This window comes from Aplidium turbinatum, chromosome 10 (assembly GCF_918807975.1).
Source record: "Aplidium turbinatum chromosome 10, kaAplTurb1.1, whole genome shotgun sequence".
NCBI classification, from domain to species: domain Eukaryota; kingdom Metazoa; phylum Chordata; class Ascidiacea; order Aplousobranchia; family Polyclinidae; genus Aplidium; species Aplidium turbinatum.
Window position 1 is genome coordinate 9,842,761 of NC_137481.1, and position 26,670 is coordinate 9,869,430.

General features: G+C 39.7%; 3 protein-coding genes across 3 annotated transcripts; 1 reads left to right on the plus strand and 2 right to left on the minus strand.

Moving 5' to 3' along the window:
- Positions 1-469: 469 nt before the first annotated feature.
- Positions 470-12,328, plus strand: LOC145777989 (uncharacterized). Its single transcript, XM_082589365.1, has 14 exons — positions 470-688; positions 926-1,017; positions 1,299-1,559; positions 2,243-2,430; positions 3,570-3,722; positions 4,115-4,440; positions 5,394-5,512; positions 5,762-5,874; positions 6,762-6,876; positions 7,869-10,293; positions 10,877-11,064; positions 11,154-11,265; positions 11,347-11,540; positions 12,037-12,328. Exons 1-14 carry the CDS (start codon positions 498-500, stop codon positions 12,207-12,209), a joined length of 4,650 nt encoding a protein of 1,549 aa, XP_082445491.1. The 5' UTR covers positions 470-497; the 3' UTR covers positions 12,210-12,328.
- Positions 12,201-25,790, minus strand: LOC145777990 (urocanate hydratase-like). The gene is made up of 15 exons (XM_082589367.1): positions 25,628-25,790; positions 23,408-23,538; positions 23,130-23,223; positions 22,245-22,304; positions 21,682-21,805; positions 21,230-21,382; positions 17,132-17,256; positions 16,905-17,056; positions 15,825-16,004; positions 14,968-15,153; positions 14,389-14,506; positions 13,740-13,889; positions 13,271-13,394; positions 12,818-12,999; positions 12,201-12,499 (listed from the first exon to the last, which is right to left on the minus strand). Exons 1-15 carry the CDS (start codon positions 25,757-25,759, stop codon positions 12,362-12,364), a joined length of 2,049 nt encoding a protein of 682 aa, XP_082445493.1. The 5' UTR covers positions 25,760-25,790; the 3' UTR covers positions 12,201-12,361.
- On the minus strand, positions 17,749-18,953 carry LOC145778762 (uncharacterized). Its single transcript, XM_082590338.1, has 2 exons — positions 18,403-18,953; positions 17,749-18,255 (listed from the first exon to the last, which is right to left on the minus strand). Exons 1-2 carry the CDS (start codon positions 18,654-18,656, stop codon positions 17,979-17,981), a joined length of 531 nt encoding a protein of 176 aa, XP_082446464.1. The 5' UTR covers positions 18,657-18,953; the 3' UTR covers positions 17,749-17,978.
- Positions 25,791-26,670: the final 880 nt, after the last annotated feature.

Here is a 26,670-nt window from a genome sequence, read left to right on the forward strand (position 1 = left end):
TAGACCGAATCTTCTTGGCTTTCAGTGATTGTTGTAATGTTTTATTCTTTGTTGCAAAACTGTATTTTTAAGTTACTTCATTTCTACTAGGGTGAGGGTTAGTTGGTGCGATTTTAGCCCCTTGCAGGAAAATGAGGGGGCTTGAGTGGCCTTTTAACATAAATATTTTTTTTAATTATTTTGCATGCTATATTTTTTCACCAAATGGAACACTTTAGATACCTGGCAGCAACAAAATTTAAAACAAATGGTTTTAAGGACCATCCTAATATTGTATATAATTAGCTACCATAGTTTAAGTCAAATAAATTTTATTGATTAGTATGATTACTTTAGCCTGCATTTTGATTTGTGGTGAAAGCTTTGTAAAACATAAAAATGCAGTGATACTGCCTTACCAACTGTTTCATAAATTAACGTTGCACATACTTGTAAAATCTTTTATACTTGCAGAAAGCTTTCATTTTAAGCCCACTGATGGTGTTAAAATTCTGCTTATGCACATGGTCATGTCCCATCAAGTGTCAGAAATGACATCTTCAAGTGACATACAAACTGCTAACAATCAAATTTCTGCTAATTTGCAAAGTTTTCCTGTGTGGGAAGGGTCGCTATTGGTCAACAGAGACCTGCTGTGTAATGCTCACATGACAAGTAATAGAGGCTTGGCCGTTAACGAAGCTTTTATGTAAGTTTAAGATATGAAAGTGTATTGTAGTTTATAACAAAAGTTGTAAGCATGATTGGATTGATTGGTACTCAATATTGAAATTAAAAAAAAATTGTGAATACTTGAGACTGTGGACTACTGGGTGTTCGATCAGTATAGAAAAATTATACATATGCAAGACATATTCATAATTATGGAGTGTTGTTTGCAGATTGTGATACAAAGACTTTCATTTACATGTTGTCATATTTACAGTGACACAAGCTTGAACTTGGAAAATTTTATTCCAATGCACAAGTTCAATGAGTCAATTCCACCTTTTCTTCAGTCAAAAAAGAAAAAGGACGGTAATTTGCAGATTTGTTTTGAAAGTAATCGATGCCTAATAGCATTTCTTCCATAAAGCTATGTTTTAAGAAGTTACAAAGTCAATTTAGTTTTTTTAAGTTAAGCTTTCAAAAAATGTCTAAGATCTTACTCTCTTTGTAAATTTACTGAATGTTGTATAGGACTAGTTTTATCTCAGGAAGTGGCATCACAGAAATGTTGGTCAAATTTATTGCTAAGTATTTTGCTTGAAAGTGCTGCCATTTGTGTTCACTTTGTCATTGTGTCGTTTCACTTGCAGGTTTGTATTTGGATCGACAATACAATGTATTCAAGTTAATCCCTTCAAGTAAACATAATGTGGAAAAGTTTTGTCTTTTTATGGAGTATCTTGTTCAAAAAAGAATCATTGGAGTGGTGCCTTTACGCATGGCGAGCTGTTTATATGTCATGGCGAAGAGCCAACTTGATCAAGAGGAAATTCCACATCACCATAAGCATGGTGGACATTTTCTTTATGTGCTTGTGGTTACTCCGAAAACATTATCCTCAAAAGTGAAAGGTGACAATGCTTTTTGTAGTGAAAAAAATAAATTGGCTGCAAAATTAGCTACATGTAGGTCTACAGCTTTGTGATGTAGAAATGTTAGGTTTTCGCTGTGTACATTTGCATTTGAAAAAAAGTCAATTAGTGTATGTTTACTTTGGCAAAAAGCTTTAGTGATATCTGTACAGGCTCTTCTCAAGGTAAAAATAAGAAAACTCAATTTTATGTGTGTAAGCTGACTGCTAATCCACTGTACTTGAACATACAGCAGTGGTTCTCAATCTTTTTGGCTTGGTGGTCTCCTTTTGGTGTCCTCATAGCGGTTGCGGGTCCTTACAAACACTTTACTGAAATTATGATATCTCGTCACCTAACGGAAACAAATGTTTCATAAGTTTCGCAGAGACACCCTTAAAAGAATTTGCAAAACTTATGACGATTGATGACATTGACGAAGCTACAGTATGTTATGAGATATGTTGGCACTCAGAATAAAAATAAATTAATCTGTAGATTTAATGTTTTTCTATACTTTTTCGAAAATTGATAGAATGTCTGTGATATTTGCAATAAATTTCTCCCTTTTTTCGTTTGTAATCAATATTTTATAATGTTTAGTATGCTCAACCAAACTAACTTGTTTGTAAGATTGCAGTCAGTGCACTCTACCTACTTTCATCATTGCATTTTTTTGGTAGAACGAAGAGCAAGCAATCTTGTGAAATTTCCAAAACGTAAAGATTTTCAAATGCCAGCTTCAATGCCAGCCGAGTTGCAAACGAAGCTTCATTTGATGAAGATCGAGCCCTTTGCTGCTGTAGGTTCCATGCAACTCGAACAACTTTACAAGCTAACCACTGTATTATTGGACAAAGACCAAACGAATGTGAGCTATGATGTTATAATAACATTTGAATCTCGATACCAATAAATTGATTTTTTATCAAAAAGTAAGTAGCATGTTGAACGTTTTGATTTGCAAAATGTTTATTTGTGCACTGGTTCAACGTGTGAGGCAGTTAACCAATTTTAACTTATCCCTCCACTTTGTGATTGTTGAAGACGAGATTCATCTTATTTCTTTGACCTGAGTGAGTCAGTAGATGCAGGGCATGTCGGAATCAGAAGTCAACTTCACGTTTTAGGGTTGGGCGTGGGACAAGTTGATAGTACTTGTTCTGATGATTGACGAGATTGTAATCAACTCCTTGTAAAATTCATGCTATCGATCCCTTTAATTTTAATCTTGTCACTATGAGAATCATGTTGGTATGATTTCCCATTTTAATGCCAAATAATGGTTTAATGAAAGGAGTAATCGGTGATTCTAATGATAATTATGATTGGTGATATAACTTTAAATCTGTGCCCGGGTACCAGACAAACATAGGTTTAACCGCATTTGGGGCTTATTTTAATTGTGTTCAGCTTGCCATGGCGGAGCAGTATGTTTTTTGTCATTTGCCCTCTGGCTGCTACGTATTTATTTGTTAAAGCTTTGGTAGAGAGTTTGCTTTGTTGAACCATAGAGAAATAAAACATAGTAACTTTAGCGGGTTTAGCATACGTAGGTTTAGCAAACGTAACAATCCATCTCTCAACCGGCAGTTATTCGCCTGTGGCTCATCGTTCCTTTTGTGTGTGTTCTAATTGTTTTGTCCAATGCCTGTAGTCTACACCTCACGTGATCTGTTTCCCACCGCATAATTTACTCGCAATCATTCTCGTATCATTTGTTCGGTTTGTGCTTTCAGTCCAGAGTGTCGTTACAGTTACAGTGCATAGTCAAATTTATCTTACGATTTTTCATTTTATGTATTGCAGATTTAATTCCTGATGAGGACACACGTACGTGTCGAAAACGTTAGAGTTTATTTTATTTAATTATGTTATATTTTGTGTGAAATAAAGTATGCTAAACCTGCTAAAGTTACTATGTTTTATTTCTCCATGTATTGATTTGTATCTTCAAACAAAGTAAATTCATTGTTTTCGGAATGAACTCCCTTTTGTGATTATATTCAGATTGATGATGAACTGCTTCCCACCCGTGACAAGGATTGCGATGGATTCTTTCACACACCACAAACTCGCAAAAACATCGCTAGAAAACTCAATTCGGTCTGGGCATATACGTGTCGGGCCAGAATGCATCATCATAGACCCGAAGAGCTTGCGGTATGCGTTTTGAAGTCACGCGTTGTACAATTTATACAAAAGGCGCTTAGCTGAATAGCATTTTCGGAACGCTTCCTGAAAATCAACAGCTGAATGATTGTCGTTTGCCCTATGTGTAGTTGTTTCTAAATGTAGTACATAGTCTGTGGTTTTACGCCACGACTTATCGCTTAGACGCTGAAATAAACTTCATTGTTATAACCGACCATTCGTGGCTCGTCCAAAGAAGTGGTTAGCTCTATCACCTGGGAATACACTAAACAAGTTTTTCACTTTGAAATCGACATCTTACGTTAACCACTTACAACTATCTTTGTAACTTTGTTGTAAAAAGGTTATAACATCGACAAAACTAAAAGACGGGTTACACAGATTCTTGTTTATTGCTTTAGCAACCTTTGAATGCTTACGGAAAGAAATCTATCTTGAAATGGAATTCAAGTTCAGCCGCAGCCGATGGGCCAGCGAATGCACTGCAGCGTGTAAACCAACACTATGCATTATGTGAAGGAGATGATAGAAATGCTGCGAGCTCTTTCACCTCTGAGACGGCGGAAAATCAATCCACAAGCACGTCAAACAAAAGAAGATTTTCAAGTGAATCAGGCAATAGAAACGAGGCTGTTCCAATCAAAGTTTCCCGCCCTTCTTTCATCGCGCTGGGAGACGCATTATCTTCAAACAACGTTGCAGAGCTAACGAGACATCCTGACTTCATGTAAGACATAAAATTTGTTATCAATTTTTTTAAACTTCTCTGACGGCAAAATCCGTTATTTTTAGACCGCAGACGTTGAATCAATGTAAAAATAACGGACCATTTGTGCGTTTTAATGTTTATTTACTGTTTAATTGTTTGTAGGGTAAGCGACCGGTTCAAAAAAACTCACAAAATCTCGTTAGGAAACCCGTCGATTCGCGTCGATCAGCTGGACATCAAGCGAAACGATCAAGTGTCTGTTGCTTTTTGCCAACAAGTTCCGTTTTCCACCTCTCAAGATTGTCCTTACGCTTATGAAAACGACCCGCTTATAAAGTCAACGCTGCGATCTCAGCACGGGTATGGCTACAAATGTATTACGCCTAATCGCACGCCTATCCAAAACACGAAAACGAAATCCTGAAATAGCCCGATAGTTCGCTTTTCTGAATATATCTTGTTGCGTTTGAGAGAAAATTTAACTTTTGGCGATGTTGATAATACGTAAGAATAAATTCAGACGATGGTAAGTAGGTCTACATAAAGATCTACAAATTTGAAGTCCTTTTTTTTTTAAAAGAAACCAAGCCCAAACTCGACCAAACACAGGCTCGATTTTCATTTCTGCAATGGTTACTGAAATATCCAAGGAAGTGGAAACTATGTTGAAATCTGGCAACGTTGAGCCACAACCTTGTTAACTCAAACAAGAAGGGTCGTAACATCCTCGTTTGCGCGACTTCGGTGTTCTACAAGTAGATCATGATTTCTTAAAAAGGATCTTGCAGCAAACCTTTTCCGATTTCAACACCGCGCTCTGCAGTCGTTACAGCCATTTTTCGTTATCACATCTAAAAGTTTAAACTGCAATTTCTGAACTTAAATTGAAATACCTCACATCACGTAGGTTTATTACAGTACGGAGACAATGCATAGTAGCATTACTAAAACTTTAAGCATTCTGTTCTCAGGACGTGGATTGACAATTCGAATAGTTGTCAAGAAGACCTTCAAAAGGTTGGCTGGGTGAGAAAAATACTCCACCAAAATTTGAATCGGAGACAAGATCTCCGCTTCTCGTCTGCAAGTGGTGAGTAAAGCCATCGTTTGATAAATCAGCATTAGACGACACTTGTTATCGTTCTGTGTTAAAATTTTATGACCATTTATCATGGAATCTTTTTTGTAGATTTGTCTCATCGAAGTGCATTGTGGGATGTTTTTAGATTCAGAAATTTCAGAATGACAACTGCTGATAACATTATAACCAAATTGACAACTTATTTCTCTATCACCATTTCATCCATGTTACCGTGACTTGGATACGTATTCCATTTAGGACAACAATCAACATTGCCATTTTCAGTGCACAGTTCTCAAAATTTCTTGACAAAGGAGCGACTTGGAAAAGGTGCTTCGAGTGTGCGGCCGACAGCGCTAGGCTTGTTGCAGGTAAAATACTACTTACTTACAAAACGTCGTCTGCACCGCCCTACGTGGCCAGTTTTCACTGTCGTCGATTGTTAAAGCTTTTATTGATGATAGTTGTGTGGTTCATTTATTTATCGCTCCACTATAGCTAAGGTCTTTCAGCGACAGTACCTTTTGTCAGTTTTGTATCATATTTACGATGTCACCACATTATTACCTGACTTATCTTTACTGCGTTATGCAAGAAGGAACACAATCGATACCATTTTCAAAGTCTTTGATGTGTTTTAAGCCGGAATCGATAACCATTGAGCTAGTAGCTTTTTTATGAGGCTGGCTAGGATAGTGAAAGTACTACCTAGATAGCAAAAGACGTCCTTTTTATTTTGATGCAACGCCTGTAGTCTGCTAGCTTGCATTAGCGCTGGCTGCACGCTTTTGCTGTGATTTGACGCATTTCCTTGTGACGCGCGATTATAAGGCACAAACTTGGCGCCCAAGTTGATTTATGAAAAGCAGCCGATGTGTTGTCCAATGTGGCAATTTTAAACCACGATTTTTCTTTTTTTTACACACAGGCATCCTAATAGTTTCAAGTTTCTCGAAATTGTATTGATGTCAAACTTTTTTCTGGCTGGTCACCGTCGTTCCTTGTCATTTTTGTAACAAGAAGCTTTACGATGTTTTGCAGTATTGGCAGTCTTCTGCGTTCTAAACGATAAACACTTTCTAAATTTTGGGCCTGATTGTATTTGTCTTGCAATGTGATATTGATCTATTCTACAGTATATTTAAATATCTTAGCAGCAAGAAGAGTTTGCAGGGATACTGGGATAGTGGAAAATGCCTCAGAGTCGTCCAGACTGAAACTAAATTTTAAGACGATTAACAGATTTTTCTCATTGCAGTCATCATCTTCAACAAACAGCTCGTTGGGAGCAGTATGTCGTAGCACTGAGCCTCATCTGGAGCAACAGAATGTCTACGCACACAAGAACGCAGAATCCCATGGCCATCCACAAGGTTAAGCCATAGCCATCCACGGCCTACTTGAGCCATCTATATACAGGCCTTGACAACGTGCGAACTGGAGGCCTGACGGAAGGCCGATGCATTTTTGATTTGAAACTCTGACCTAAATTTGATTTATATCCCTTTGAAATGATAGTTTTGAGAATCCAAATTGCCAAAGTGTGATCACTGAATATCAATTCACTGCAAAACTCTTAAATTTACGTTAAAAAATGACAAATTTTCTCTATTACCAGCGTTGCCAAACGCTTTTTGGATTTCCAGCATAGGTGCCAAAATCTAGTCCGTTATTTCAATGTTAATAATAGCACCAAAGTGACTCAAAATCACACAAAATATACACAAGGACTATATTTATTTACTAATACCCAAACTATCAACTTATACTAGCGATTTTGGCTACTGATAGATTGGCCTTCGGTCAAATTTTTAACTGCACGTTGTCATAGCGATGTAAATTGTAGTTTCATTTGCAAACCGGAAATGGATTTTACAGTTCTGTCAATTAACGTAATATATTAAGAGAAAGCGAAAAACGTCAACCAGTTATCTAATCTATATCCCTTCAAGTGACGTTTGACCTTAAGCACAACATGACATGTGGATATTGGGGTTGCTGTGGTTGTACCTTGACGTTGCTTTTACATGGGCGGGTTTGCCATGTCATCCTTATTTCTGAGATTTGTCTAGATTTTGAAAGTCTTTGTAGTAAAAAACATTGTTACATGCTTCTAAGTGGTACTATTATTTTTATAAAATAAACAAATTGTCATCTTTCTGTGAAGTGTTTTTCCCCAGCTCGATACCAACTTTAAGTATGAGGTACGATGGAGATATACTTTTATTGGAAATATTTTCTTCACTGGCACTGCTACATCCAAAAAGGTTTTATTTTAAAGTTGAAATTTACGAAAAAAAAATACGACGCCAAGTTTCCAAACTCATAAACATCAGTGGAATTTTTTTTTATTTATTTTTTCCAGATCCACGATTGACTCGTCGATCTCGCCTTCCTGCAAGTTGTGGTCCTCCGCTTACACAGGCAACTCTTGCAGTGAACTTGAAGAATGGTGTAAACTGCCTTGCTGCAGCAGAGCAAGATCAAAAGACCCACACAAGTTTGAAGAAAATTGTTTTCCAACGCGACAGCTCATTGAGTGCGATGGCTCGTCAGAAACACTCAGCTAATTTCGCCAACAAACTGCTTTCAGGGAAAAGCAATGGAGCTAGCACCTGTAGCGCAACACTTGCCGTCAGCCGCCCTGGTTCGAATCAGCATTGTTGCGAAACTGGGAATTTCTCAAACTTTGGACTCTCTCGGACTTTTCAAAAACTTCTCAACGGTCAAGTCAGTAGCGATGATGGTTTGACAAAAACTGTGCGTGCCGCTGTTACTGAACGATTACAACTCTCCAAAGAACGTATGCTTAACACTTCTGAAATAAATCGTCGTCAGTTTATAAGCAATGGTACTCTTACTAGGTGCTGTGACAAAATCGACCATTACTTGGGTCACGCAAGTACGTTGGCAACTGCTGAAGAATTGAGCTCGTCGTCAGCGTGCCATGGCTCTGTCCAATCAAGCAGAATTTTGTCAAGTAGAATCCCAATTATTTGCACAGGAAAACGGATCTCCTTCAACAAGCCCGCTGACAGGGAGTCCGTAAAAGCTGTTCCGATTCAACAGCCAGCACTTGATGCGCCTAACCAGAATTGTGGCAACTCACAGGTCATACCAGCTTCGGTATCACCTCATTCACTGAACACAAACATCGATATGCCGGTAAGCACTTGCAACTACACAAACAGCTCCGGTTTCTCCCAAAAACACCACTCATGTGAAACCCTCACGGTTTTGCCCACTTTGCCCCATCTGGCTCGTGATCAATGTTCACATGAGCAAGATGATTCAACGCGACCGCCAGCGACTTCACGATCTTCTTCCGCCGCAGTAGCTTGTTCTCTTCATCTGGATGATTCTTACATCCAGCGCATTCGTGAAAAGCGTTTTCGAGTCAAGCTATCGAAAAGAACTCAACATTCTAATCGTGAGGATGACGCTTGTTCGTTTTCATCGGACCTCAAATGTTTGCATCCTTCAGATTCAGGCGAAACATCAACATCAGTATCGAAGATTCTAGAAGATCAACATCCAACACGTTTATTCTCTGCAGAGACGCTGAAGAGCGATTTGCAAGTTTCTTGTGACGACAAACGCATTGCAGCACCGAGTGAAGCTTCTACAACTGTTTCCTTTAACCTTCTCGCTCCAAGGGAGCGATCTTCGGAGGTCCTTCAATCAACCACATCCGTAAGCGAATGCAGTAATAATGCCGTAAATTTTTCATCAGACCGTGAATGCGTTGGATCGTCGAACCAGACTCTATACTCTGAAATCAATACTTTGCTGAGGAAAGCCCGTGAAATCAAGCAAAACCCTGATTCTTCTGGAGTTTTATCCGATCGCCTTTTACAACTGGCATTGCATTTACGCAAACCCATTGGAAAATCATCAGCTAGGCCAAAGCAAGATGTGACAGCCAGTGAAACGGGTCTGTTTTCTTCAGGAACGGCTCGATCAGAAACTGTCCCTATTGTCAGCGGTGTAGCTTTTCCCATAACCAGCGAGTCGTGTCGCGGCACAGTAAGCGATGTTGTGTCGCAGAGAGTTGGTGGGACTGCGGTTCATTACACTTTACCTTCACCTATTTTAACGACCGGGTCTGATGACACAGCTAGAACCCTAAAGGACGTTAATGTTCAAACAGTACAGCCAAGCATGCTAAAATCGACAAACAGCCACATAAACCAACCGACTGATGAAACAGAATGCGGAGTGCTGCCAACCGACTCTCCCACAGATTCTACAGTCCGCGTCGATTTAAACAAAAATGACTTGAACTCTGTCAAGATGTCGAATGAGGTTCCATCAAAACGTTTAGTGAATCATGACGTCACCTCCACCCAGCACAACGCCAAACAACCAAATTCTAAACTTGAAAGTAATGACGCTAACTTCCGTCCTTGCAAAAATAACCCTGGAAATGACGTGTCTTCATATTCTCGTGCAAGTGAAGATCAATTTTTTAGTGTTAAAGATTCGTCGACGAGCAGCGTTGGCGAGAATATGAAAACCAAATCTCCGAAGATAGCGCACGTCAAGCCACAGCCGGTCAACAAAGCGAGTCCTTCATTTTATGTGTTCAACCCACGTGACCATCCCACCTGTGACGACATTCAGTCCCTTCTGTTGATATCGAAAGGAATTCGATTCGATATGAAACACGTTGCAGATGTAATCTCCAGCTTTCAGTCTGATTGCGGAGGCAATGGTCATTCTTTTTTGCAAGTTACTAAGAATATCCTTGACAAGATATTGAATGCGCAAACGTTGTGGATTGTCATTAGGTATGTTCTTTAGAAGCTGGAGTTTACCAATTGAGCCTTCTTTAATTCGCTTAAACTAAGAACAGTGAACGTAGGGAATGCCCAATCTAATCGAAAGTGACGAATGATGAGCCCAGAGTTTCATAATGATCCCATTTAAGCTCAAATAAAGTTTCAAAGTGGTCAAAACAATACTGTGGTTGATAACTTCCAATTGAAGCTAATTGAAGCCAATTTGAAGCTATTGAAGCAATTCCAATAACTACGAGTGCTAAATTTGTTAAGGACGTCATGCTAACGATAAAAGCATCTGACCGACTTGAATTACTTTGGTGAAATGATAAAACCAATTCGCATAAAAACAAAAAAACCTGTACCGACGAACCGTGAACACTTAGGCGATAATAGATGATGATAATAGTTATAACGTTGGTTACTTGAATAAAAAAATTGATTTTTTTGTTTGTGTCCCGAACGAAGTAGGTTTTTTTTGCATTTGCCATTCACCAGTGGTGATAGAAAACACCGGGTTTTCGCTGTCAAGGTTACTTTCGTGCACTGGCTGCAGCAACTGCAGTGGCACTCTTTACGTTCATTATTTTAGGTCTGCAGACATGGACCTGCTATCTGAAGTTCCTTACATGTCCGTGTTCAAGTGTGCTGGCCGCAAGGTGCAATTTGTTCAAGCCGACAACCCAGAGGAAGTGCAGTCAGACCAATACACCAACATTCTCAATGGAGAGTACGGCATCTTGATACCCGTGTCTGTGGATGTTCTTCTTCAAAGCAATTGTACGTCATTTTTCGAAGAATAATCGTTGTTGCAAAAGTCAGCCTCAGCAATCGGTGTCGCGTTTTTAAGTTTTTATTTCTTTTTTCAGCCGTCTTCTTGCAACTTATTAAATGGATGGGGCGTCTTCATGAAAAGACAAAGCTATTGGTTTGGCGTATTGCGTTGCATGAGCGCATCGGACAACAGTTGCTGTTAATGAGGTACGGCACGGCTTGTGTGAATACTATCGTGCACGCAAAGAAGCGACTGTTGTGTTTTTTTAACGTCATGTTACATCGCAGCAAGCAATCGGATGTTGGAGAAATTCGCAGAAAACGTGCGCTTCGTCTGGTTGGCGTCATGGAGGAACATCCTGCGATGATTATCCGTTTAGACGACAAAGATAACAATAAAACCTCTTCACAAGTCCTCAACTCAGCTCTTACCTTGCAGCTACAAAACTTGAAAACAACGAGGCATATTGTTATATTAACAGGCGAGTTGTTGCTTGAGCTTACGCGGAATATTTTTCACTGCATTTTAGTTTCTGTAATCTAAAAGTTGCTTTAGCACATCTGTTGTTTCACAGAGCTAAGGCTTCAACGCGACTGCTCATTGTGTAACTGCGGTCACATTGAAGACAGGCCCACTTCATGTCAGCCTAAACAGAAACGTTTAGTCTCGTGTTTATATTGCTCATTAAACTGACTTCAAACCACTGTTTTTAAAATTTTATTTCAAGATTATTACAAATCAATTGAAAAACCTAACATCGTAAACAAAAAAATACGGTATCTAATCTTTCCTTTTGCTGACGTTTAATCTCAAATTTTACGATTTGTTTATCAGCAAGAAAAACTTTCAAAAGATTTTTTGCTGTGAGATTGCTACCAGTCTCAACAGTAAAAAAAGTTGATATATATTGCTCTGGATCATTTGACATGATGGCCCATCGGTGGAGGAAACCAAGAATAATTTTTTTTTATTCACAGAAAAAGGAGATGAGGATTCCAACGAATGGGATGCGCACAGACGGGCTGGGTTTGCCGTGGCGACAGTGCACCAGTTTGTACGGACCGTGATGGAAGATAACAGTGAAACGGCCAAACAAGAAAAACCAAGCCCATACAGTCCCCTGCTGAAGTTGTATCATGTGAACAAATAGACCGCAAACGTCATTGTGTCATGTTTATTTATTGCACAGAAGCAGCAGCTTATATTCAAGGAACACCGTGGTGTAATAAAAGGTAAACTCGTTCAAGATACATTGTACAGTATTGCATGTCAAGCACAATTGCAGCGGAAATATGGAACAACTTAATTTGCAAAGACATTTAACAAATCTTGCTCTTGGACAGCATTAGGTAACGTTACTTTCAGGCGATCATTGGCAGTCATCGCTTTCTTTATGGCATCGACGGCGTTCTCGTTGCCTGACCAAGCCCTGCGGGCAACCTGTAAGAAAAAAAATCACTTGCAATAGACCACAGGGATAACCTCCTGGCTGCAGCCAAAAGTAAAGTTTTGTTTTATAGCCGGGTGTTTACATCTTTCGAAAGTATATGGTTAACTCAAGTACTTGTTATCGTATGCCGAGTGCTCCGACGATCGAACGAAATGAACTACGTGTTTAAACAAGTTTAGGAACTATAGTGGGAGCAGCTTTACTTTGATTGACGAGTGAAAGAAAGTGAAGAATGAAAACGTGATAACCCTTGAGTTCAAAAGATTCAACTCGGCTGAACTATCATAAAAAATTCAACAGCGACTCACCCCGTTATTAACATCCCAATCCAACATGCGACGCGCTTTCTTTTCGGCGGCTTCACTTCCGTCTAAAACCAATCCGAACCCGCCATTGATTACTTCTCCCCATCCCACTCCTCCCCCGTTGTGCAGGGCCACCCATGTAGCTCCCCGGAATGAATCTCCAATGCAATTCTGCACGGCCATGTCTATCAAGAAGAGTTGTCACATCATGGCATAATGAACGTTTTTTTCACAGCATTTTGGATCGGGACTAAAGATTCATTAGCAGTTAAACAGTTCCTAACAGTAGTAGTAATACATAACCGAATAACGGCAAGCTCCATTGATCATATTTTTGACATAAGGTATACGCTATTGGGCGGATGACTGCAGCATTTTGCTTGGGAGGTACATTCACCTTCAGCTCTTTGTGACAGTCTGCAAATCACAAGTGTGTCACATAGCCAAATCGCTTACCTGCACAAAATGCGGAGCCGTCATAAATGTTCGATGTTTCACGAAAAGGGCTGTCCGTCCCACTGACGTCATGATGATCTCGGCTGATAACTACTGGACCTTGAAGTCGTCCCGATTTGACAGCCTAATAATATTTTATAAATAATCCATAATAAAAAGAATTATCCTTTTTTTGCGTGGATTCGCCGTTTGCAGACATTGAATAAAAGTAAAACTGACTAATTTTGTTGGCTGAGAAAGTAAAAACTGTTAAATCATCTTAATAGGCTAGAATCCTTGCTTGCCAGTGTGTAAGTACGAGCATAAAAATATTTCAACGTTAGTGCATTGATAAATACACAATTACACATGTTGCCTGCAAGAGTATAACGTCATACAACCATGTAAGAAAGTGCTAAACAAAACGTGCGAGACGTTGAGTGGCGAATGTAAATCCGCTTTAGCTTCATAAACAACAATTTTCTCACACCTGATTGAACGCGGTGGCTAGAGCAATCCTTCCTACGCAATCGCTATACAGGATACGGGCTTGGGAACCAACCACCAGCTTGTGATCTCCTGCCTCCTTGATCCACTTCAGGTTATCTGCATATTGCTGTTCGACGCGGGCTGGTGGACTCTATCGACGATAGCAAATAAGTTTCAGTGAGAGGATTTCTCAGGTTTTTGATACCATGACGGTCAGTTATTTTTAGTCGCCATGGATTGTTACACCATGGGTCTCGGGGAACACTGGTCTTGATCACACACCAAACTAACAAGTTGGTCCACGTCCCACCTCATGGGAAACAACCTCGACTGGTTGGCTAAAACTTGTTAGAAATCCTGCTGCCTTGCAGGAAATACTTTTTTAAGTAAAGGCTAGGCCCACCGCCAATAACTGTGGTTAGCGTCAGGAAGGGCATCCGGCTGGAAAATCTATGCTCCAAAATATTATTATTTAAATGATGATTTTAATGCGAAAGTCAGTGTTAGATAAAATGAATATGACGACATGATAGCTAGGCCCTTACACAGTTACACATGTTAGATTAAGATAACTTTCGCTGTGTTGCTGCCTTTAAGTTTGAACAAGAAGTCATTTAGTTACAAAGAGGTGCAGAGTTGACTGCAGTTACCGATTTGATGAGATCTTCGATGACTTGAGCAGCGATGGCGTCTGTCTCAGCAAGGTCACTCTCTTTGCATGACGTGCAAACCCAGCGAAATGGACCGAAACCGAGTGAGAATATATCTCTGCATAAAAGGGACAGAATCAAATATTTCTCAAATACACATTAGCGTCAGTATACCGAAAAAAGATCACATAATTCAGACAAAAAATAAAATAGAAATGGCTCCACAATTAAAAACAATTTATAATCACAATAGAAAAGTTATGGTTAATTTTTTCAGCACAAAACGAACATAATCAGAAGCTTGCAATAATAAATTGAACTAAAGAGTGTAACCTAATGTTGAAACTGCGACGGTAAACAACCGGATCAAAGTACTCAGCAAATTGCAACTGATCAAATAAGGGTATATTTATTCTCAAACTGAAAAGCCTATTTGGAAGCTGAAGTCTTGTAGAGACTTTATCAGGAAGAGTGGGGAGGATATCACGATCGCAATTCATTCCTGAGAAACAACAAAACTTAGGCCCAGTTTAAAAAAATAGTGAAATGACAGCAAATTACAGCAGTAAAGGTTTATACCCCATTATGTGTTGCACATAGGACGGGTAACGAAAGTCAGTTGTGCTTGCTTTCGTCTCGGAAGCCCCTTCTTTCAACACAGACGCGCCAGCGTTCCTCGCCTCTAGAAGGAACGCGTTGCCGTAGTCCCAAAAGTGCATTCCGGCATCGGATAATTTGTTGATTGCAGCGACGTGTCTTCGAAGACTGGATCAAATACAAACAGTATAAAAGCAAAAGACTAGCAACGAATGTCACTGAGGTCGGTTTTAAGCGGTGGTCAGTAAACGCATAGTTTCTATGCTAATTTATTTTAGTTTTTGTAAAGTTTTTACGCTTCATGGTTGTGTGTTATATTATTAAAGCTAGCGTCCCATTTTTAATACGACAGAAACGTGATATAACAACTTCCAATACAAAGTGCTAACACCCGTCTGCTGTTACAGCGTCAGTCACTGTAACTTTAATAACAATGGCACAAACATGTTTTTCCAAGAACGCCTTAGGATATCTGCCAAGCGCATTACATTTTAGCTCCGCAAAGCTGCCATGCTTACATCGATTCAACATCTGACGGCGTCGAAGTGAAGTAGATTAGTCAAATTCAGATACCGCAGATAAACACTTTTTTTACAGATCAAGTGCGAGATTTACTGTTACAAAACCAACACAGCCATTACAGTGCTTATTTTGAAAAAAAAGCCAATTTTAAACATACATTGATGCAACCAGCTTTCCAAGACATACATTCAATGAGATACATCGATGCTCAGTAATGACATGTCTTCGTGAAAGGTTTAATTGCCAGTGTCACCACAAGTAACAAGAACTAGCTGTCAAACTTCCGTTGACCACGCAAGCCTTCGCTACCAACTTACGATTCTTTGACCAGCTTTTGGAATTGTGCTGGGTCATTCCGCATGAGCTGCTGAGATTCTTTGAACGTCTTTCCAACCGGGTAGTATCCTCCGTTGTAAGGATTGTGCAGCGACGTCTGGTCCGAACCAAGCTCAACTAGTGGCTTACCTTCCTTCTCGTAACATTTCACCAAGTGCTCCCTGATTAGGGTCAATTGTTATAAGGTATAGAAGAGATTATCACCAATGTTTATCATTCTAGTCCTCCGGTTTGTTTTACGCACCCAGGGATGGGGGCGACTGGAGTGGCCTCTCCAGAGTGCTGGCCTGGGCGTTTGTATGGAGGTCTTGCGCTGCCCAAAAACACAACAGGACCCCCCTCTCTGCCTCTCCGGCGTGGTCCGAGGGAACGCAAAGCGTGACACTCGGCGACGGTTTGGCTGCAGGAGTTGCCGGAAGGATGTCAGAGTTTGACAGTCGACCGCCTCACGTACTCCACTGCGGATTTTCTGTCTGGGTTGACTCCCGTAGCCTTTTCCAGGACTGGATGTAGCCGCAAGACAGCGGAGGTTTTTGAATCAGGATTTGCCTTCCCCTAGACAAACTGCCGTCCAAGGCTGACGGGCTCTGTCTGCCCGGCTGTTGTTGTACTGTCTTTTGTCTGACCTCTCACCTGTAACCTGTCCGACATGGTTAGACCTGCCAGGGGCTACGAGCCCCCGTCGGTATAGCCCACAGGATCCTTGAGGTACTCAAGCCTCCCCACCACGGCAAGGTAACAAGTACGGGAGAGGTTATCATACTACAAAGCCAGAAAATCAGTTCTTTTTAACATCGATTCAACGTCTGCAGAAGTAAAAGTAACGTAAAAAAAGGACTGATTTGCTGGATGGATGGTATTCATGATACCACATTGTTGTTATCCCATTACGGACCTCAATTTATCTTCAAAACAGTATTTTTAAATTGTCAGGTCTATTTCCAAATGAAAACTATAAAAGGGATAGCATTGACAATACTGAATACCAACGCGATGTTAATTGACGACGAGCAATATTGGAATCAATTTACGATTGTAATGCCAACCAAGTGCAATGTTACCAAAGATCCACCACGTTTCCCAGGTATCCAATACTGATAGCGTCGCCATTTTCTTTGCTTTTCTTGATCATTTCCACAAGTTCGTCTAAATCCGATGTCTTCTTTGTCAACCAGCCTTGACTGTGGCGTTTGTTCAAAGCTACATCATCAATCTACGTAAACGTGTAATGTTACTGTCCGGTTATTGGCAGTGAATGTTTTTACCGAGCATGGCATCGTCTACTAACCTCAGCTACAACTCCAACACAACCAGCAATAACTGCAGCTTTCGCCTGGGCCCCACTCATGCCTCCCAATCCACTGGTGACAAACACTTTTCCCCGCAAACTGTTTGCATTCAGGTATTTCCGACCTAAGGGATAATGGTTACGTCAGTGCCGAGCATAGCAGAACTGATGCAGCAGACGTTATTTCAAGTTAATTCCAACATCATCACCAATTTTCTGATTTGATTTATAATTTTACATTGAGCACCCGCACGCAATGTAAATACAAGTTTCTATACGTCAATAAGATTTAGGGACAAGAGAAACAATAGATAATAATAGATAAAGAAATCCAATGGTTATTTTCCTACACCACGACAATTAGGGGAAGGTGGGGCAGAACGGGACACTTAACTTTAACCTTCGTCCGGCTGCATGGGTACAATTGTACCCATTCCAATTTTAAAATACGACAGTCTTTTTTTCTAGAAACCAGAGAGACCTGAAAATTCCTGACATCTCTACATTTCTGTGTTAGATTATGCAGACTAAATGTCGGCAAAAAATCTTTACACGTTACCGAGATTTAGGGTCGAGTTGTTTTTACACCCATAACAGGCGGTATGGGTACAATTGTACCCTTGCACATTGTGTATCTAAATAATGCCAGTATACATAACACAAAGACAATTTTTTGAATGTTGAATGAAACAGAGTACAGAAATGATTTATTTGACACAGAAATATGAAAGAAAACTTAGTCGAGATGGGTTTAGTCAGTGTCACAAGTAATACACTTTGTTTTTGTTATGGAGTGTTCGTCGCACACAGGCTGAACGCAAGCCACGCAGCCTTTCCTGGTTTTACGTCATTTTCGTTTCTGATCTCTGCAGACATAGCAACTGCCAACAATCGGTGTAGCTCCTCGATTTCCATGGGGTTCTTTGGGGTTAGCTTCTGCCCCTTCTGGCGGTGTCGCAATGGGCCGTCCTAGAACCATTTCCACTGCAGCTCGAAGGAAGCGGTTTCTCATCATCATGCGGTTGGTAGTGCGAGCTTCCACTGAAGGCATACATAGCTGTTTCGCAAGATCTTTCAGGAACTTTCTCCGTTGGTCCTTTTTCCTAAACACTGGCTTGTGTTCCCTGTAGATGATAGACGACGCTAAGCCAGTGACGTCGATCATGTTATAGAAAAACGCCAAAGGCCAACGCAGTGTCCGTCGTTTTTCTGTGTATTCACCCAGCATTTTGTCCATTGTGTCCACCCCCCCTTTGGTTTTATTATAGTACGTGATGATCTCTGGTTTGCTTGATTGTGTTGCTTCGACTTCTCCGGTCATGTGCATGGATGATAGAAGCACAACTGATCTGTTTTTCTTTGGCACATATGAACAGACTGTTGCATCTCGATGGTAGGCGAAATTGGTCGAGTGAAGTGCTCTTTCCTTGCCAGGCTGCATGTTGCTTGGCAAAAACCTCTTGTTTTTTCTGACTGTTCCAACTAAAGTCATGTCCCAGGTGTTCAATACTTTAGCTAGCTGCATACCTGTGAAGAAATTGTCGGTGGTGACATTTCTTCCAGAGCCTTTATACAAACAGACCAGGTCCAAAACTGTTCGCTCACCAACATTTGTTTGTCGGGGACCATCTATTGGTTTTCCAGTATAAAGCTGACCATGCAGCGGGTAGGCGTTTGATGCATCACAAGCCCAGAAAACCTTGATACCATATTTAGCTGGTTTAGATGGTATATACTGTGTGAATTTGGTATGTCCTCGAAATGGAAACAATTGTTCATCTATCGTGATACATTCATGTGGCTTGTAGGCTCTCTCCAAATTTTTATTCAGCATTAGCCACAGATCTCGTATTGGTGCAGCTTTATCTGTTTGCACACGCTCTGCACGTGTATTATCGTTGTCAAATCTGATAAATCTGAGCATCAACTTGAAGCGGTCACGAGACATAGCTGCACGTATAAGAGGCAAAGCATCTACTTTCCACATATCTTCCAGATTCTCTTTGTTATTCCTGTGTACACCAGCAGCAATAAGGATGCCAATAAATGCACTGAGCTCAACTTCAGTAAAGGGCTCGAATGTTCTTAGTGGTGGCCGTTCAGAAGCATTACGAAATCTTTCTGCGAGATTGTTGTTGAAAGCTTCATAAACTCTTCTAGCCTTTCGATTTGTTTCTCTTAGTATGATGTCACACATCTCTGGACTCATGATGGATTTGAACAGCTCTTTTTCTGTAAATAGATTGCTGGTTGCTGCAGGCCCACCTCTTTGTCGTAGGATGTTACGAGATCTTGTTTGGGCAGTTGGCAGCGGATCTCTATGCCATTCGGTTTCATCCTTAGCAATCCAAATGCTATCAACATGTTGAGACATGGCAGGGACATCTTCAACACTCTCGTCTGAGTCGTATTCTTCTTCCTGTTCTACCACCATTTCTTCTTCAATGTCGGACGCTTCTTTAATGCCATCATCTGCTTCTGGTATGTAGTTTTCATCGTCAGATGCAACATATGCGCATTCCTCATATTCAGAATCAGATTCTTCAATCATACGCCTAATTTCATCGGCCGTATATCTGAAAGGCAGCAAAAAAGTAAATAAATGTGTATAATGTTTCTTTGTGAAATACCGGTACTACAAAAGTAGGCTATAAGCTGGACACAAAATGATACTGACCTCAATCGTCGTGTTCTTCGATTATCGTAAATGCTAGATTCAGCATCACCATCACTCATGATTTCTTCACCAACCTTCCAAAACTTATAGCCTACAGTACAACCAATTTTCAATCTACAGTTTACACCTAACCAATTCCGGCAGAAAACTTACCAATTCCTACTAGTCCTACTCAAATATAATCAAAAACTCTAATACTGCACGTGCCTTGTCTTATCTAAGGCAAGAGACGAAGGGAGAGGAAACGAAGTGGAACGACTGGGATGACGATAGCTGATCGCAGGGGCAGAAAGGATGATAAAAATAAAAGGGGAATGGAGAGAGAACTGGTGCAGCAACACGTGCTATACTTCCCTAGAGCACAGTATTTAAACGCTCTGACCAATAAATACGGCATACCGTACAAAAAATATAACTAACTTGGAAATTTCAATGGAAAATGTACGTGGGTACAATTGTACCCATGCCGACTGTTAGCGGTGTAAAAATATGCAGTCTGACAAAGGTTAATCGATGTTTTGCAGAATTCCTTTTTATCAATATCGGTAACTTTGGTATCATGTTATTTCTATTGCACACCACTACCAACCAGCAAGATACAAAGACTCAGTTAGTATCGCATGGCCTTATAATTAACAAAAACAAAAAAAATTCATTTGTCCCATCTTGCCCCACACCTGGGGCAGGACGGGACGCGTATTGTTCATATGAGGAATCACCTGTAAAACCACAAATCTACTGATAATATCTTGTAATTTCAAAAATGACTTGCATTTACAGCACACGTAATTACATCAGGGCAAAATGACAGACTACTTTTTTCCATAAAAATCACATACAAAATTGCCACGCCCATTATAAGCAGAACAGATGTCCCATCCTGCCCCAAGCAGCTCTGTCCCGTTTTGCCCCAATGACTGACATTTTGAAATTTTCTGTTTGTTTATTATATATGCAACTCACATCTAAAAAGTCAGATGCACCAAAAAGCACTTTTATTACTGTATCTCCAGACCATGTATCATCTTCCAAATTTTTCTGAAATCATGCTAAAATGTGAAAAGTTTTGATAAGATTTCTTATAGCAACTAGCCTCTAATCAGTTATCTTGTTGCCACGACCACGTTTTTTCTCTGAACATCTCTTTTTTTTGCAAGTCATCGAGAATCATGGTGTCTTTTAACATCTAAATGGGTAGAGGACGCTAAAGCTAATACTTTTAAAAATATCCACGGTGTCCCGTCCTGCCCCACGTCCCATCTTGCCCCACCTTCCCCTATGCTGTGTCGTGCAGCTAACCAAACAAGTTTCCGTCATTGGCCACGTCATTTTGTTTGTGCGCAAATTTGCTTCAGCCGTCCAAGTTATGACAATGCAGACTACAAGTGGTGAAGTGATCCACTTGAACACTAGCAACCAACCTGCATTCATGACAGTTATCGTAGTGCCATGCACAATCCCCTGTGGTCCTATGTAGCAGTAACTTCCGGCTGTCATCTGGCCATACATTGTCACCCCCATCGCAAACATTCGGTTGTAATCATCCAAAGAAGAATAGTTTGGGATGACCATACCTTTGAGGATATGAAACGTTGAGTGGGAAAAGACTTAAAGTGAAAGTTTTATTTAAAAATTTTACTCTACAGTACAGTAAGTATCATACAGTTTACTCAACATTTAATAAACCTCGACCGCAGAGGATACATCAACATAACAAATCAAAATAGAAATTCATCATATCTGGGATTTCTGTCATGGTGACTTTCTTTCATATATCAGGAACAGAGCAACACCATATTTACGTTGATTACCGTAGACGCGTGGTCATGTAAAATTACCCCCTTACATGACGAAGAGAATGATTAAAGTATACCGTTGGTGATGACTAGTCTCGGAGAAGAAGTTGAGCTTGGGAACAAGCCTTGTGGATGACCTGAGCACATGACGAGCGTTTGTTCATCATCCAGCTCGCATAAATACTTCATTGTAAGCCAAAACTAAAAATTGATGTCACGTGTTAGAATATGATTGCAGAAGAAATGGTGAGATAATCATTTAAAATTATTCTCGATCATTCAAACTTTCAGTGAAGTTTAGTGTAATATTATTAATGGTGGGTGGTCCCTGCAAGTATCAATTTGAGAAACAAAAAATTTATATAAAGGGTACCATGGATTGTGATACAACAACACTCTACCAAAACAATATTCATCCGGGCGAACAGCACCAGCTGTTGTACGTAGGTAAAAGAGTGACTGCTCTGCAGCTTAATGCAGAAAGCATCACCAATGGCATGCCAAACTGAATCATCACCCTTTACCCAAAACAACAATGCAATGGTGATCAACTGGTCATGATACAAGAAAACGCACTGTGCCATCTCAGAAAAATGAGCAATGGTTAGCAGGCGATTGATAGAGAATACACCAAGCATACCTGAGCCCAGTTGCTAAAAACCTGACCGTTTCCTCCGTACGTGACCAACTCGTGGGGGAACTAAATAAGTTAAAAAGTTGGTAAACAGCCTTTGTTGCAAAGTATAATTGCATCGCAATTGCTCGATGTACTAGTGAGTAGTGAGTAGCCTACTCAGCCTTGTGCTAAGAGCCAGGAAAACGCCATGCAGATTAACATAGCGATGCTCAGCTTGTTCTACTGTTCACTATTTCTACTGCTAGAAGTCAGAGAACGTTTCAGTTGTCAATGATGCTTTTTAGAAGTAAATTTCGATTTTTTTTGTCGTATTCAGGCTTAAACACTCAGTGGTTGAAGATTTAGATTAAGTGGACGGGAAGGCAAGGAAGCCAATCTTCATGTCCACCTTCAGGCATGCCTTTAAGTGTCCTGACATGGCACAGCCACATGCTCTTGTGTGGTGTCGAACCAGTGCCCTTTCGATTGCCGTTCCAAGGTTCTCACCACTCGACTATGCAGCTGACAACGAATTTTGACTTCGATGAGACAAACATATGGATTATTTTAACCTTAAAATTGTCCAAATGTCCAATGGAAGTGAGCAAACATACACCTATGTTAATAAATGTTTGATTCACCTCACAAATCTAGTAAATCACAAGTAAAAATTCCCCATAATCACATGTAAGGTTTTACATAACATTCACAAAGTTCATTAGAATACAAATACTGTATTATAACAGTTTTAATTAAATTAAGTTGACAATAATGTAATTTCAAATTAAGTTTAGAATTTCAAAATCAAATTAGAATAGTAGAAAAAGTTTAAATAAATAATAAACATACTGTACACTAAAATTCTAAAATATGTAGGCAAAGCACATGATCTCCAAATAATTGAGATACCTGGGCTACGCGGTGATCAAGGTTGTTAAGTATCATCAGCATTATAGCAGCAGCATGCCTATTCTTACATGGCAGTTCTTCAATAGGATATGCTCTAAAATACACAAAACCATTGCTTTAAAACTAAATTTTAAAATCCGAATCTCTGACATACAAGTACCAGCACAATTGTAAAGAAATTTGATTTTGATTTATCAGCAAAAAAGTTCTTTGCAAGTTACATCACACATGGAATAGCAACTTCTTTGTGTTTCTTGTGAAACAGCTATATGACTCACTGCAATTTGAAGGACGGAAGAAAACGATACATGTAAATGTGTCCAAAAGATGACAGTTCATCTGCAAATTCTGGCGCAAGGATTGCATGATGGCAGGACGGAAAATAACGAAGTGCATTTTTAAGAGCAATCTGAAATATGAATACATTTTGTTTGTTACTCATCAAGTTCTAACTATTGGTGCAAAGGTGATTTGAGCTGCCATATAAAAAGTTGGAGCTGGTATACGAGTCCCCCCCCCCCCCCTTGGCAACTCATGACAAAGAGGAATTGACCAAAACATGTGGATTGAAGTGTGTGAACAGTAAAGCAAAGGTAAAGTAGTTTCACCCTATATGTTTGGTTGAGTCCTGTCTTTGTCATGAGTTACCAAGGGGGGAGGGGGACTTCTATACCAGCTCCAAAAAGTTAAGTTCCTAACATTTGCCTAACAACATTGTGGGTTAGTTTCAGTCTTCTAGCCTTGTAATGTCATAAAGTACATTATTGGTTTGTACAAATACCTTATGCATTTGAACATCTAGATTTAAACAGCTAGTAGTAAATGTAACAATTACAAGCAACAACAAAAGGAAGCAGGAATTTCACACTGTCAATCTCAAAGAGAGTGGCTGTTTCAACAGGCTGTAACCTCAATAAGAATAAATACAAAATGTAAGATTTAGTCTCTAAAAAGTTTTTTTTTTCAGTCTGAGGACATAATCTCAGATTTAATCCAATAGATTGCCACAACAAAAATCCCGTAAGTTTGAGCAGCATAGTTTCAGACACAGTCTTTTTCTAATGCTTCAAGATGGTGGTATGCTTAAAACCAGCAAGACCTATTGTCTGTACATTCAGTGCATCACTAGCTAGTTTATATATGACACATACTAGCACCATAAAAAAAGGGAGCAAGTCTTTTAGGCGCAGACAGTTAGGCACCGGTCAAATAGGTGCGCACACTGCGGTGTCTAGATATTTAGGCGTGGAGCACTGTGGTGCCCGTTCATTTAGGCGCTATTCCTAGTAAAGTCAGCGGATTGTATCAGCTTGGCAAGTAGGGCAATGCTTTTCACACAAAATGTTATATTGAACAGAAAAATATATTGTATTTTAATGCACGTGTTCGGCATTTATTTGTTGTTAGTCCAGGTTTGCGTCGGCGAAAGCTTTATCAATAAATTATTCAAGTTTCCTATCATGACTGAGTTCACTTTTAGTGAGTCAAATAATAACTACACTAAACATCAGTAAAAAACATACCATAGCCTATATTCAAGCGGGTGGTAGGCTTGAGTGAAGAGTAACTTAGTTTTCTGTCAAAACCCTGACTAGGTTTAATAACGAGCAAAGTCGCACCATTATGCTTGCAACTTGTAGCCAGGGTTCATATGCCCTATAGAAAAGTATTCATGTAGTAGAGCGTTGTCTCATACGAACTCGGCACACGACCAATCCATCCCGAGTAGAAGTAATTGCGAAAGATAACAGATTAAGTAAAGTTCCATCTGGCTGCAACCTGTGTTCAGGATGCATAGCAAATGCCCTGTGGAGATGTGCTAATTTATCAAGAGTAGTAGAGCGTTGTCTTGCACCTCATCTCCACACGCGCAATAACAAAACAACATATTTTTCTTTTCAATATAACATTTTGTGTGAAAAGCATTGCCCTACCTGCCAAGCTGATACAATCTGCAGACTTTACTAGGAATAGCACCTAAATGAACAGGCGCCACAGTGCTCCGCACCTAAATATCCAGACGCCACAGTGTGCGCGCCTATCTGACCGGCGCCTAACTGTCTGCGCCTAAAAGACGTGGACCCTAAAAAAATACATTCTACAACAGACATAAACAATAAAAAGCTATATTAGTCATTGAGTCAGCTACTTCCAAGGAAAATGATTTTAAACTTATATTTCAAACCAACTTTTGCATCATAACCTTTTACAGAAATTTACTTTTTAAATTAGTAAATTTGTTAAAAATGAAGTGTACATTTTAAATACAAAGACAGTAGGCTAAGACAACAAAATACACAAAAAGCTACAGAATCAAGGTGAAAAACTGTTAAATATTTCTCTGGACAGGCTCCCCATATCCATTCCTACCAGTCTATTTACCTTTGCAGACTTCAATTTTTACACTGTTCATTTCTCTGACAACACTTGCTTCTTTGCAGCTGTGGTGCCCTCTCAAATCTTTTATAGATCTATTAGGTTACTGTGTGATAAAATACCTTTTTATCTTCGACAGACAAGGCACTGTTCCGAAATGGTGCATGTGGTATAGAGACATCCCGTTTCTTTTGAGAAGGAAGCTCAATAGGAATCCCAAAGCTTAGTTCCTTGAGAAACACATTGTTCGACATGACACCAGGCCTAGCTTATGCCTACACCCATGAACCTACAGCAAGTACAAAAAGGCACAACTTACCATATACAGTATTAAGCATGCTGTTGCAAGCCAAATTAACTTACGTTAAAAATTTTAAAAAATGGTAGTGCAATTCATGTAAGCGATAATTGCAGACATGCAAAACAATGCGCCTGAACAGAGCATATTCAAGAACGCAGTTCGCTTTGCACTTTTGCTTGGTCAACAATCTTTGTTTTCTCTTGAGATTCACTCAACCATTTCATTTCAATGTTGCCAGTCTAAAAGAGACAAAATATAACCTTGACAATTTTTTTTGTTTTTTTCACAATAGACCTTTCCCGCAGCCAACCAATGAAGCGTGACATTGAAAACAAACCACTTCAAGAACTGAAGTCGTAGTAGTGAAGCACAGTTTTTGAACGTTTTTTGACTGAGTATTACAATTAATATAATTAATTTGCGTTCTTCTGGTGACTATTTACTAGGTTACCTCGTGATGTTAAAGATGATAACTAGCTTTTGTATTTCCGACGTTTCGTCAGTCAGCACGACTGACTTTATCAAGGTGACTAAAACAGGTGAACACAACCTGTTCAGCAACGATGGCACAACACAAAAACATACTGATAAAATGAATAGAGTAAAGCAGCAAGAATCAGAATTAAAACACGCAACAAGATACCTAGAGGTTAAACTAAATCAAATGTAGTTATTACTATCTGAAGCCTTTACAAATTGTTTCACCTAACGGATCATCAGAAGGTCCTATTCAAATAGAATCTAGAGGTTAAACTAAATGCAGTGAATGCCTAAAACCAGTAGGCTACTTTCCAACAGCGTAAATTTATCTATCTATTGGGCCACTGTCAAGAAACGTTCTGATGTCTTTTCAACGTTTCTTGA

Coding starts and splice junctions, on each gene's coding strand:
- LOC145777989 (XM_082589365.1), top strand. CDS start 498: ATGCACATGGTCATGTCCCATCAAGTGTCAGAAATGACATCTTCAAGT. Junction 3,723..4,114: donor ATAGACCCGAAGAGCTTGCG/GTATGCGTTTTG, acceptor TTATTGCTTTAG/CAACCTTTGAATGCTTACGG. Junction 5,513..5,761: donor CCGCTTCTCGTCTGCAAGTG/GTGAGTAAAGCC, acceptor TATTCCATTTAG/GACAACAATCAACATTGCCA.
- LOC145778762 (XM_082590338.1), bottom strand. CDS start 18,656: ATGCAGCTAGCTAAAGTATTGAACACCTGGGACATGACTTTAGTTGGA. Junction 18,256..18,402: donor AGCAAACCAGAGATCATCAC/GTACTATAATAA, acceptor TATCATCTACAG/GGAACACAAGCCAGTGTTTA.
- LOC145777990 (XM_082589367.1), bottom strand. CDS start 25,759: ATGTCGAACAATGTGTTTCTCAAGGAACTAAGCTTTGGGATTCCTATT. Junction 22,305..23,129: donor TTGATCACCGCGTAGCCCAG/GTATCTCAATTA, acceptor TAACTTATTTAG/TTCCCCCACGAGTTGGTCAC. Junction 12,500..12,817: donor ATTGGGATGTTAATAACGGG/GTGAGTCGCTGT, acceptor TTTTTCTTACAG/GTTGCCCGCAGGGCTTGGTC.